The 13,661-nt window shown below is 41.0% G+C and overlaps 1 protein-coding gene across 1 annotated transcript in view; it reads right to left on the reverse strand.

The window, feature by feature from the left end:
* The window catches only part of CPA6 (carboxypeptidase A6), a 308,645-nt gene that overhangs the window by 179,609 nt on the left and 115,375 nt on the right, over positions 1-13,661 (reverse strand). Inside the window, exon 2 of the mRNA XM_003902836.4 lies at positions 11,441-11,516. Coding sequence (XP_003902885.1) covers positions 11,441-11,516 — 76 coding nt within the window. The remainder of the gene's footprint in view (positions 1-11,440; positions 11,517-13,661) is intronic.

Consider the following 13,661-nt stretch of genomic DNA (forward strand, 5'->3'; position numbering starts at 1 on the left):
AAAAGCTGCTCTGAGTTTTTTTAGGGCACAAAGTATTGCCACATATGCATCCCTAATAGCTGTTTTTAGGTTATTAGAAAGGAATGGGTTTGCTAATCAAGTATGCCAGAGGCTTAAAGAGATACAGACATTTTTGATTATACAAAATCACAAATTAACTCCAAGCAGAACACCTGAGCTCTGACTTTCAAATTCAAATGTTTCTGATAATCAGCATTGCTGTATTCATTGAGTTAGTCAACACCCAAAGGCAAAAATCTTAAAGTTAGGTGAGGCTCTAATGGAAGATTGCAGATCTCAAAGACAGTTCTCTAAGAAGTTTATCATCAAGCTATTACAGAAATCCCACTTCCTCCATAAAACTTCCTTAGTAATTGAGGAAATGGATAATTTCCCCTACCTCATACCCTTGCCTATTTCATGATACCCGCTTGCTCCATCATTTTACAATAGTTTTTATTTACACCTACCTTTTAATCTGTTGAAAAATTATGCACATGTTCCTGATGAGAATCCAAGTTAGTGTTGTTTGTATTATAATTAATAGGCAAATAGATGGATGAATGAACTACATATGCTCATTCATTCAAGCAGTATTTGTTGACTGCCTATTATTGCCAGGCACTAGGGAAACAAAGATGAGTCAGACAACAGTCCTATCCAAAGAAGAATGGTAAGTCATCCTTCTCTCAGGGAGTTCTCAGTCTGGTAAGGGAGATACAATATGTGGACAAATTGCTACAGTGTATATAGAGATATATATGTACATGCCAGCTGCAGGTTAGTACAAATGTGGAAATGATTGACTCTTTCTGTGGTTCTCTACTTTACAGATCAGGAAATGGAAGCACTGAGAAATTAGGTAACTTGCTGACACTCATACAACTAGTGATATGGACCGGAGACCAGGAAATACTGGGTAGAAGAGAGCAGTTCCTAGGCAAAGGCCCCACCCTCAAGCCTGTACACCCATGGCCCTAAATGAGATCAGGCATTCCTGTTTTTGTGCCCAAAAAGTTGCCTTTTGGCCTGCAATGCCCCCTATCCTGCACCCATATAAACCCTGAACACCAGGTTTCAGAAACAGACCAGCAGACAGATGGCAGAACGATGCGGCAGAGAGAGAGAGAAGAGGAGGAACATCTGAACTCCAAAAGGAGTTCGGCTGTGGGGTGGTCGGACAGGAGTCGGGCCTAGTCCCGCTCCCTATCCATCCCACTGAAAGCCACTTCCACCACTCAATAAAACCTTGCATTCATCCTTCAAGCCCGTGTGTGACCGGATTTTTCTGGGATGCTGGGGAAGAGCTCGAGATACAGAAAGCTGTCACACTGGCCCTCTGCCCTTGCAAAAAGACAGAGGGACCATTAAGCTGTGGATGGCAAAGCTGAAAGACCTTTGTAACTCCTGGACACTACCACGGGCCAGAGCCCAAAGCACTCACCCCAGCCTCTGCACTTGCCTGTCTGCATGCTCCCCATCCCACATGGGGTTTGAGCAGTGGGGCGATTGAACAGGTGAGACACACTTGTCACAATTTCTGCGAGGGGGATCAGGGAACTCTCCCATTTCATCAGTACATGGAAGAGTCTGGATATGAACCCAAGAAGTATTGTCACCAGGATGGCCCCTACTGACAGTGGGAAAACTTTTTTTTTTTTTTTTTTTAAGTCTGTTTATAGGCACAGCTGTTTAAAGAAACCAGATGGTCTGGATGCCACAAGTAGCTCCCTTGAGACCCCCTGCTGAATAACCGAGGAAGTTCAGACCCACATGAAACTGGTGTAGACCAGAGCAGGTGACCTCCAGCTACCTTTAAGTCTCCAGTTACCTTTAAGATATGTTAATGAACATATCATTATAATACTACAAAACTTTCCCCTAAGAGAAAATTGCCCCCATTTTGTCTACATGCAATGTGTGTAGAAACATGTTTATGTACCATGCCTGTTTGCAACTCCATCCAGTGCATGCCTACATACTTCCCCAGGCTTGCACCCAACTCTAAAACTCTCATTCCTCCAGGAAGATGGTGCCTTTGGAACATGAGCTCCCCTTCTCCATTCTTTGGCCACTGAATAAAAACCTGGTTGACTTCCCAATTGTATGTTCCTTCTTTGCAGCCAATGTGAAGTAGGCAAAGAACACAATTGACCAGTGACATTATGTCTCCAGGGGTCTTAGTCTTAAGCACCATACTAACTGCTTTCCATATTCGCCCTGTACAAGACCTCACATGGTTGAATATTTAATACATAAATTTGAATGGTGTTAGTGAATTCTTTTAGGTTATTGATAGTCGTTTATATGGCTGTGCCCTAATGCCAGTGATCTGGACAATGGTGCACTTCTCTAAAATGGGTTGTGGGGTCCAGGTTCCATATGTCTCAGCAACGTTAACTTCTAAAACCAAGCAAGGCAGGGGAAATCTCTACACATTTATACAGCTAGAAAAATGAAATGGTTGAAAATAGGAAATTTTAATTAAAAGAATCTTCACTTAAACTTTTGTCTTTGGAGCTGTGGGTCTAAGAAATGGCACCAAAGTATTGTCTGTACACTTGATAGAAAACCTCTCACTCACCAAGAAGTGCCATCTTTGCCCTTGAAAAAGGAACTTCGTCTATTCCTGTATCTTTGATCACATGTTAATGTCCTTTAAAAGTGGAAATGGTTAGATTCACATTTAACAAAGCACAAATCATTCCCTTCAATATTTGTAATTTTCAGGTGAAATTACAAGGATAAATATAAAAAAAAAACAGGAAATAAAAAGAAACCAGAGGGGTGGGTAAAAAAAAGTAAAGGTCTCTTTTAAGCCTTTGCTGGGCTGTGTTCCTGAAGCTAGTGGCCTGACTGTGCACATAAGCCTCTTAGTACCAGCTGAAGAGTCACCAGTCCTTTCTCTTCCATCAGTGCCTCCCTATCCACCATATGCAATTCAGAGAATTAATGACATTTCAGATCGTAAGAAAGCCTCCTGGGGATGGGTGGCTGCAGAAAGCACAAAGGGATATTGATGTTAGAGTATAACAGTCTATAGAATTCAGTGAGGGTCAAATAACTCAAGCAGAATCCAGTGTTTTAGCCTAGTTTCAAAGATAAGTGCTGTTCAGTAGGTGGTCAAAGAAGAGAATAGCATTCCAGACAAGAGGAACAGCTTGAGCAAAGGCACTTAGGTGAGAAACTACAACTGGTTCAGTATGGTTCGGGTGATGGACACTAAGCCAAGGACAGTGACAGAGGCTGAGAAGTGTTAGGCAGGGAGGTGCAATCTTGACAGGCCCTACAGGTCACACCAAAGAGTTTGAAGTCTACACCCTAGGCCAGTGGCTTACTCCCTTGGCTACATCCAGAATCCCCTAGGGAGCTTAAAGAAATTTTAACCACCAAGTCTCACCTGAGCAACTGAGTCAGAATCTCTAGCAGTGGGGTTAGATGTCAGCCTTTTATAAAAAGCTTCCTATGAGTATCCTGGGTTGGGAATTACTGCTGTTGACTATGGTGAACACTTAAAAGGTTTTAAGTAGAGATGTGACTTGGTCAGTTTCTCATTTCAGAAAGATCACTCTCACCACAGTATGGAGAACAAATAGGAACCACGTGTGAGGGCTGCAGAAAAGACACTGGGGAGGCTGGTGCAGTTCAGGTTAAAGATATCAGGGCTGGAACTATGGAAGTGGCCTTGAGACTGCAGAGGAGAAGTTAGGTAGCTGTCGTCTTCCATCTGGGATTTGCTGGCAAATTGATTATGTGTGTGTGTGTTGCAGGGGTGGTGGGGAATAGAAGATGTGGTGGATTACAAAAATGACCACAGACTCTCCTGTACATACCTTACCATTCTCTCACTAAGCATTAGAATCTGTTTTTCCACTTCTTGAATCTGAGCTGTGACTTTCTTTGGCTAGGATAATGTGGCAGAAGTGACATTTACTGAGCACTCTAAGCTTAGGTTCAAGGAGTTTTGTAAGTTTGTTCTCTCTCACTCTTAGAACCCTGTGACTCCCAAGTAAATAAGCCTATCCTAGACAGCTAGACAACAAGAGACACAAGGTCCAGTTGTCTGTCATCCCAGCCTACAGCCTGCCAACCACTAGACACGCAAAGGAGGCAATCACAGGTGATGGCAGGTACATGAAAGAGCCCAGTGGAGATTACTTTCTATAAAAGACTGTGCTAGACCCAATCTTCAGCTGTCCTCTTAGGAATGGCCAATACTACATCTGGCAAGAGCAATTCCTCTTAAAGTTTAAAAATTAGTTTCAAAACAGATTGTTTAAATGTCAAAACTTAGAAATTCTTATAATAGAAAGGAAACACAATCAGCTTAAAATACTACAGCATAAGCCCAAGGTCATGTCAACTCAGTTGAGTAAATTAAATAAAGGATCACTGGGGTAGATCATCATCATCATAACATGGTAGAGGGTTTTTTTTTTTTTTTTTTGCTTTTGAAAGAATGTTTCTAATGTATTTCTTTTTAAAACATACTATATTGTTTCTCTTAATATGTTTTTGTTATTGAGTTTATTAATTATCAATATACACATGGAGATAAATGCAAGTCATGCTTGAAAATTATATTCCTGAAATTTAACCTATAACTGCATTTGGACATCTGCCTGGATAATAAGCAGCTTTTTCTCTCAAAAATCATGCAAACACAGAAAGCAAAAGTCAGTGTTCTTTCATTACTTTACAAAGCCTTTAACAAAAAAGTGGAAATGTAATTTCCTACCCAAAACATACTGACAGGCCAAATTCTTGGTCTCTTCCTCACTTTTACCTCTTATGAAGTATCATTCATAATGCTCCTGTGTATCTTCAGCCAGCATACCAAGCCACTGGGTATTTAAGGTATTAGATTTTTATTGCTAAATTACCACAAGGTTAGCAGCTCAATTTTATTATTTTGTTGTTTCTGTAGGTCAGAAGTATGGGCATGGTGTGGATTCTGTGCTCAGGGTGTCACTGGGCTGAAATCAAGGTGTCAGTTGGGCTGTAGTTTCATTTGGGGTTTATATGTGCTTAGATTCTCACTGTTGGTAAAATATATTTCCTTGTGGCTGAAGGACTGAGGCCCCCATTTTCCTTTTAGTAGGCTTTAGATAGTTCTCAGCAGCTAGAGGCCACCCACAATTTCTTGCCACGGGGCAGTTCACAGCATGGCTGTTTGTTTTTGCAGGCTAGCAGGAGTAGTCTGAGTGCCTCTTCTGCAACCAGCTGGAGGAACGACTGATTTTAAAGGGCTCACTTGACTAGATCAGACCCACCTGGGCAATCTCTCAATTTTGAGGTTAACTGATTTGGGACCCTAATTACATCTGCAAAATCCTTTTACAATCGTGCCTAGATTAGCGTGTCAGGAGAGATGTGTGTGCACCAGGGCCAGGAGTCCTGGGGGCCATTCTAGAATTCTGCCTACTATAGCCATGATTAAGGGATCCTACAATCACACTATCAGATTCTAATTAAGTTGGGAACAAATATCTTCCACAGCATTAATTCTACCATCCATTTTCTCAAGTTTTCCAATTGATTAAACTGTCCAGTTGGATGTTTGACTTCATAAACTCCTGTAATCACAGGTGTTCTAGAGCTCCTGTAGGTTCGGTGTATGACTTGGGTGTGCTCCAAGGAGGATTAGAGAAGACAGCAGTCAACTACAGCACAATACTGGGGTGTGAGGGAGGGAGGCCACACCTGGGACAGCAGCAGCACATTTCATGTACAAAGCAAGGGAAGAGAGATGAAGCCTTCCTCCTAGCAAGGACAGTTTTCCCCATGTGATTTTATGACTTTTGACATGTCATTCAATGACACCTGACAAACCAACTAATATTTATGAGATTGTGCTTCAGTTTGAAAAAAATGGCAAACTTTCGGTCAAATAGGACAGTTTCCTATCCTACAGCTCTCTGATGAGAAAATTGGAAACAGAAATGTCATTAATTGTTCTTTATACAAGAGCGTATCAATTCTGTAATGGAAACTTTGTGATCCTACATAAAGCCATTTCTATTACTTCAGAGTACAAAGAATTTGCAAAGAGATGTAGGCAGAATGTGGTATTGGGAATTTAATTTACTTACCTGCAGACTGTTCCCTTTCCATCATAACTTTATTTAAATCATGGTTATGCTCTTAATTAACAATTTAATTGGTTGGTGCTTTCTCAATCCAGTTCTCTGGGGGCATGGTTTTCTGTTTAACTTTCTTGTTTTAATTCTTCAGCAAAACCATAAAATTTAATTAGGAAAGTAACCAGCTTTGTAACAGCAGTTCTATGTCTAATTAACTATGCTTTGACCGTCTCTTCTCAGATTCCGTTCAACATTGCACATGCATTTTGCATTTGTTCATGTTTCAGAGAAGACATTGTGAATTTATAGCCTATGCATGTAGTCCAATTACTTTCCACTTTCCCTAAGATGCCTGGTTACAGCTAGTGAAATCAGGAAAATTAACAAAGATTCATATATGAATCTGAGAGCCAAAGGCCAAAATGTAGGTTGTTTGTTCACTGTGTGTGTGAGTTTTCTCCTACTGCAGAATAGATTACCACAAACGTAGCAGCTTAAAACAATACCTATTTATCACCTCACAGTTCTGTAGGTCAGAAGTCCCAACATGGCTGCCTGGATTCTCTCTTCAGGTATCAATGGGCTAAAATCAAGCTGTGAAAACAGCCCTCATGAGAATTACAAGCCAGGCTTTAGGCAGAGTTATAGTTGGGCATTGACCAGGGTGTGCTGGTACACGTCTACCCAAGTCCCTGCAGCTGCTAACTGAGAGCCACGTTGTGGGGAGCACCTGAGCACCTGCTCCCTGCATTGTTCCTATAGATGGAATCTCTGGCACTGGACCTTTCTGTCCAAGAATTGCTTAAAGTGTTTTTCAGATCTTGAATTCCAGCAGAATAGCTGACACCAACTAGTCTGAAGACCTTCACCAAGAAACAAACCCCGCAAAGAAGTGTAGGAAATGTTTTTTCATCTCCCTGTCCCATGACTTCACTCCTCACTTCTCAATCAATCTGTGATCCCAACTCCTGTTCAGCTCATCACCTGTTCAGACCCCAACGCAACCTCCTTGGGGAGGCAGATTTGAGGTTTCCTCTCATCTCCTTGTTTGGCTGTCCTACAGTTACCATACCATTTCTCTGCTGCAACTCTTGTCTCAGTGTATTGGTTGTTACTACACAATGGGCAATCAAACCTAGTGGTCCTACAACAGTATCCGCTGGGCTGCCTCTTCCAGGCTTATGTGGCAGAATCCAGTTCCTTGTGGTTGGAGGACTGATATCTCGATTTCCTTGCTGCCTATCAGCTGAAAACCATTCTCACTTCCTAGGGGCCATTGGAATTCCTTAGCACGTGACTCTCATGGATAGTTCACAACGTTGTAGTTTATGAACTGCTATCTTGAGACCAGTAGGAGCACTTCTCTGACGTCTTCTGTGAACAGCTAGAGGAAACTCTTTGCTTTTAAAGTGTTCATCTGATTAGGTCAGGTCTGCCCTATGTCATTTCCCTTCTGCCATATAATGTAGCATCATCAAAGGAATGGCTGTCCCATCATATTCACAGGCCCCTCCTCATCCTCAGGGGAGTGATTATTCAGGGCATGTATACCGGGGGGATAGAAGTCTTGGGGGGCTATCTTAGAATTCTGTCTAACACAGTGTGATTTAGGGAAGGAAGGCAACTAAAGGTTTCCTGGCAAACCCTCCTTCTTCCCTTCTAGAGGCAATGCACAGGGAATGCAAAGAAGCTGTTAGCAATGCCCATAATTCTGTCCCATTAGCTCCACAGGCCAGAAGATGACACACAGTCATATTCTTTTTTCTCTGCAGGCTGCTTTCTCTGCCTGGCTAGAATTGCTGCTTTCCATAGTACAAATGGTTTGCTTGGTTGAAATCATTCGAATTTAAAATCACATCAAGGTAACATGATGCTTTTAGGTAGAAATTTATCTAAACTCAATACCTCCAACTTCAATCCAATAAAACTATTTCTTTAGTGAAAGGAAATGAAGAAATGTACAAAAAAGATTTAATAGAGCAGGCCTGAAAAATACTATCTTTAGAAAGGCCTGCTTGTAAAATTGGCCCTTTGGCTGGCATTTGGAAAGTTGGATATCAAGAGGATTACCACCACCCTAACTCATAAGAGTGACTCAATGTGCTTACATTATGCAAATAATATAGTTCATGCTGAACACCTACTTTTTTTCTGGGAGTCTGGAATTTGGGTATGTGCCAGGCAGAGGGTATCTACGTAACTTTACTCCAATAAAAACCTTGGGCATTGAGTCTTTAATGAATTTCCCTGGTAGACAACACTGTATGTTTGTTGTCACAAGTTGTTACTGATGGAATTGAGCACATCCTATGTGACTCTATTGGGAGAGGCCTCTTAGAAGCTTGTGCCTCATTTTCCCTGGACTTCACCCAATACTCCTTTTCCCTTTGCTGATTTTGCTTTGTATCCTTTTGCTGTGACCAATCATAGCTGTTAGTCAGACTATATGCTGAGTTGGGTGAGTCCTTATGCAACCCATTGAACGCGGGCATGGTCTTTGTGACCCCTGATTCTAGGGTTAAAGTAAATGATAATGATAATGCTCACATTCTGAGTCTAGGCTCCACTGCCCTGCAAACTTGGCTTCAATACTCTCCATTGTGAAGATAATCAGAATAAACTGACTAGAGGCAAGAGGCAGGCCTCATTTGGGTCCTAGAGGGCTTGACACTGACTAGATCCTTGTTCCAATCCCATACTGTGGCCTGGGGACAAGTTACTTAACTCTGTCTCTCTCAGTTTCTTCGTCTGTAAAACAGCAATAACAATATACTCACTTCATGTGATTGTTAAAATGAGGCAATTTGTAGAAGCATGTAGCACTGTGGCTGAGAGGAGCTGGATGTAACTCTGTGTGGAGTGGAATCACTAGAGCACAGTTGATATCCTAATATTAAGCTTCTTTCTCCCCTTCACTCTGCTCCCCTTTCCTCATCAGATCCCTTTCCCTCCATTCTCTCAGTTGTCCCTTAAGCTCCTTTACATCTAAACCATTTCCTCCCCCAGGTGGCTACCTTTCCTTGAGGACTAAATGTAAACAATCTGCGGGAATGATTTTCTTTAAATGCTTACCAGAAAGGGCCCAATGTAAATGTGTGGTCATCAGTGCCAGCAGCCCTATTTATGGTCTATAGCTTTTGGTTCCATCTATGATGATTTCTGAGAGTTTTTAAGTAACCCCTACAGTCCTCACAGATGTAATTTTATTGCTTTTGATAATGGTAAGTGATTATCACAAATATAACAGTGCAAGTTCATTACTTTGTAAGGCCTAATACGTAAATAGATTCACTAATGGTAGAAACATCCTTTGAGAAATATTTTGCTCCAATATTTGGTTCAGAATATCTGTTCCCTAAAACACTGAACTCCAAAGTGAAAAGTGGCTATTTTTCTGGTGTTATATGAAAACACGATTTCAGTGGAGACGGAAACTTCCACTCAAAACTTTCTTTGCTTCTTTGCAATTATTAAGTTCCTGGTGGACTATTCAGGAAGTGTTCAGCTACAACTGCTGAAAAGGATGTTGTGGGGTGTATGTCCATATGTGACCAGAAGAGGTTAACGATAGCCTCCTAGAAGCAGATTCCTGCGAGAAGAAAAGGAGGTTTAGGAAATGCCCAGTGAGCATGGTCTCTCTGGTACTGCATAAAACAACCACAATTTGGGGATGGGTTCCTGCATCCTCACCCTGGGCCCTTGTAATGAGACACCATGCTTGAACTCAGTACTGTTTGTGTAGCGGCTGGGAATGAGGAGAAGACAGGGAATCAATAAACTCAATGTTCAAGATATCATTTGCAAATAAATTCAATATTTGAAGGGGAACATGCCAAAGAGAAAAATCAAACCATAAATAAAAGAAAAAAAGTTTGTTAATTACAAGTATCTCCAGAAGCCACAATGTCTCCTTCCTTCCTCATTCCCTAACACTCCTTCAGGTAGGACTGCACTTCAGTCGTATAGGAAAAACATTTTTCTATTTCATATTAAAGAATAATGAGGCCTGTTTGGTAATCTGCTTTGCTGTCCATTAAAATGGACCCTAAACCACCACATAGTTTTTGGACTTGCTTGTATTTTGGTAGGCATGGAAAAGAACCAGTCACACCACACTTCTCATCATAACTTTCAGGTAAAAGTTAACACTCAGTTATATGCACTGATGGAGTTAGAGAAATGCTCTAACTCTAAAATTCATAAAGTTTATCAAAGATTGAATAATCAGAGCCTTCAATCTTTGCCAAGAAAACTCTCTTATCAGACCCACCGAAACATAGCAAAACTAATTAACTTGAATTTCTGGCTTTAATTTTTCCTCAACTCACTTCTGCTTAAAGTTTTAATTAAGAGGAAAGTGCCTAGATGATCAGTAGGAAGATTCAAGAAGAAAAAGAGAAGTTCTAGAAAATAGGAAACTGAATTCATTCATTCATTAAGGAAAAATAATGACAAAACTATGTATTGAACTTCTAGGATATTCCAGACACTAACTAGAAATACAGCAATGAACAAAAAATAGATAAACTATCTCATGAAATTTATATTCTACCTTGGAGATGGGTAATGAATAGATAATGTGTCAGATAGAAAACTATCTTTTTTCTTTTTTTTTTTTTTGAGACAGGGTTTCGCTCTGTTGCCCAGGCTAGAGAGCAGTGGCGACAGAACAAGGCCCTGTCTCAAAAAAAAAAAAAAAAAGAGACACTAGAGCTCACTGCAACCTCCTAGGCTCAAGTGATCCTCCCATCTCAGCCTCTCTAGTAGCTGGGACTACAGGCATGTGACACCACACCTGGTTAAATTTTTATATTTTTTTGTAGAGATAGGGTTTTACCAAGTTGCCCAGGCTGGCCTTGAACTCCTGGGCTCAAGTAATCTGCCTGCCTCAGCCTCCCAAAGTGCTGAGATTACAGGAATGAGCCACTGCACACAGCCAGAAAATTTTTGAGTAGCCTTAAATATTCTTTAAAAGCTCTTTCGGTTGGGCACAGTGACTCATGCCTGTAATGCCAGCACTTTGAGAGGCCAAGGCAGGAGGATCACGAGGTCAGGAGTTTGAGACCAGCCTGGCCAACACAGTGAAACCCCGTCTGTACTAAGAGGCAGGAGAACTGCTTGAACCCAGGAGCTGAGATCGCACCACTGCACCCCAGCTTGGACAACAGAGTGAGACTTTATCTCAAATAAAATAAAATCAAATAAGATAAAACAAAATAAAATAAAAGCCTTTCAAGTTATGTCCTTAGCCTTTACTTTCTTGGTTAATAAATTCCAATTATTCAACTCCAGTCAGCAAATCCCTGTAAACACACCACAAGCACAATTCCACTATAAGTGAGTAGACGCTCTATTACCTTAAGTTGATGGGATATTTTCTTCAGTGCGTATACTTCCTCTTCTGTTTTGGGAATAAATCTTATCACTTTATCACTGTAAGATAAGAAAAGAAAGATGATAATTACTTTTCAAAAATAAAGATATTAGTCATCTTCTTCTTACCTCTTAAAAAACTGCCTCTGCTTTTAAGAAGGAAAACAGCAAAACTTTTCACTGGCCCAGTATTTTATCCAGTTTATTCTCCGATTGCATTGTTCTTTTCTTCTTGTCTTAAAGCTATTTGGTATTTAATCAGCTTTGAAGATTACAAACTCACATTTAATGTTATAAATGCAGAAAAAGGCCAAAAATACAGGAAGGGTGGTGGCAACAAGAGACAGAAACTTTCATGAGCTGCTCAGAGCAGATACCAAGAAGGAAAATTTCTGATGACAGAAGAAAGAAAAGTCATTCTTTTTTTAAAACATAATGCTGAAAAGGAATGTGACTTTCAGTAAGAGGATGTGAATCCACACACTAGGGAAAGCTTCTCGTTTGAGTTCTTCCCACACGGAGAACAGTAAGGAGAGGCCCATCTCTATGGGGCAGGCATCTCATTTCTCTGGTACAGAGCTTCCTGCCTGGCTCTTGGGGCCAAACAAGAGGGCCATCAGTGTTAGACACTGATGGCTGTAAATTTTTTAGTGATACAAATTAAAAGTCAATGTTTACAACTGTTACAGAAACACCAGGGGTTTGGTCTAGGTCCTGCTGCTTTCGCACATAAAGCAATCACTGAGAAGATGATTATTACTAAGAAAGAAGGCTTTAATCAGGTGCTGCAACCAGGGAGATGGGAGCTCAGTCTCAAATCCATCTCCCTGATGGACAAAAACTAGAGGTGTATATAGCAGGGAAGAAATGTAGCAATGTGTACAACACAGAAACTAGGCAGGAGCCAGGAAGCAATCATAATGAATGAGGGGTCTTGCATCTCACTGTCAGGATGTGGTGATCTGATGAGTTTCAGTTCTTTGATACTTTTTGATAGGCCTGAAGGTCGCTTTCTGAGGAAGGAACTCAGATAAAACGAATATAAGTTTCAATCTTTAAGACCAGAAGAATCCATCTGTGCTTATCAAAAAAACTCTCTATAGGACTACTGGGTCAGTTTCACAACCACAAAGTTTTACCACAGTTGAAATTATATTTGGGCCGGGCACGGTGGCTCACACCTGTAATCCTAGCACTTTGGGAGGCCGAGGTGGGTGGATCATGAGGTCAGGAGAGCGAGACAATCCTGGCTATTCTGGCTAACACAGTGAAACCCTGTCTCTACTAAAAATACAAAAAATTAGCTGGACGTGGTGGTGGGTGCCTGTAGTCCCAGCTACTTGGGAGGCTGAAGCAGGAGAAGGGTGTTAACCAGGGAGGCAGAGCTTGCAGTGAGCCGAGATCACGCCACTCCAGCCTGGGCAACAGAGCGAGACTCCATCTCAAAAAAAAAGAAATTATATTTGAACACACTTTAAGGTTCTTTCTGTAAAGGTCCTGAATTACCTAAGATGACTTAAGGTGTTGCTGTGTCTTTCAGAAAGTTTCTCTTTGGGGGCCTTGTCTCCCAGGTGTGCCAGAAAAGTAGTCTATCAATTTCTAGGTGTGTCATGATGGGGACAGGTTGGGAAGCCCAGCTCTAGCCCATAATAATCACAACTATCCAATGTCTTTTGCATAGAGTAGACGCTTATTAAATATTAATGGATTGGCATAAAGGAGATTGCTGAGAGTAATTGGCTTCCAGAGGAAATATAAAGAAAAACTAAGTAAATACAGCACAGTAGGAATTAATATTTTTCATAACTCTCTATGGCATTTTACAATGATTAAAGATAAGGTAGAATATTATTAATAGAATATAAAGCAGAAAACAAAAACTCTACTAGTTTACCCACAACTTGTCTCTCCAACCCCAAAGGTGCACCAGGAATAAGAATGGAATTTGCATGATTTTCTGTCATTTTACTTCTTAGATGATGATATGATTTGGAGTGTGTCCCCACCCAAATCTCATGTTGAATTGGAGGAGGGGCTTTCTGGGAGGTGATTGGTTCATGGTGGCATATTTTCCCCTTGTTGTTCTCATGATAGTGAGTGAGTTCTCACAAGATCTGATGGTTTAAAAGTGTGTCACCTCCTTCTTTGCTCTCGCATTCTCCTGCCACCATGTGGAGGTCCCTGCTTCCTCTTCTGCTATGATTG

The sequence above is a fragment of the Papio anubis genome, chromosome 8 (genome assembly GCF_008728515.1).
Source record: "Papio anubis isolate 15944 chromosome 8, Panubis1.0, whole genome shotgun sequence".
Lineage (NCBI taxonomy): Eukaryota > Metazoa > Chordata > Mammalia > Primates > Cercopithecidae > Papio > Papio anubis.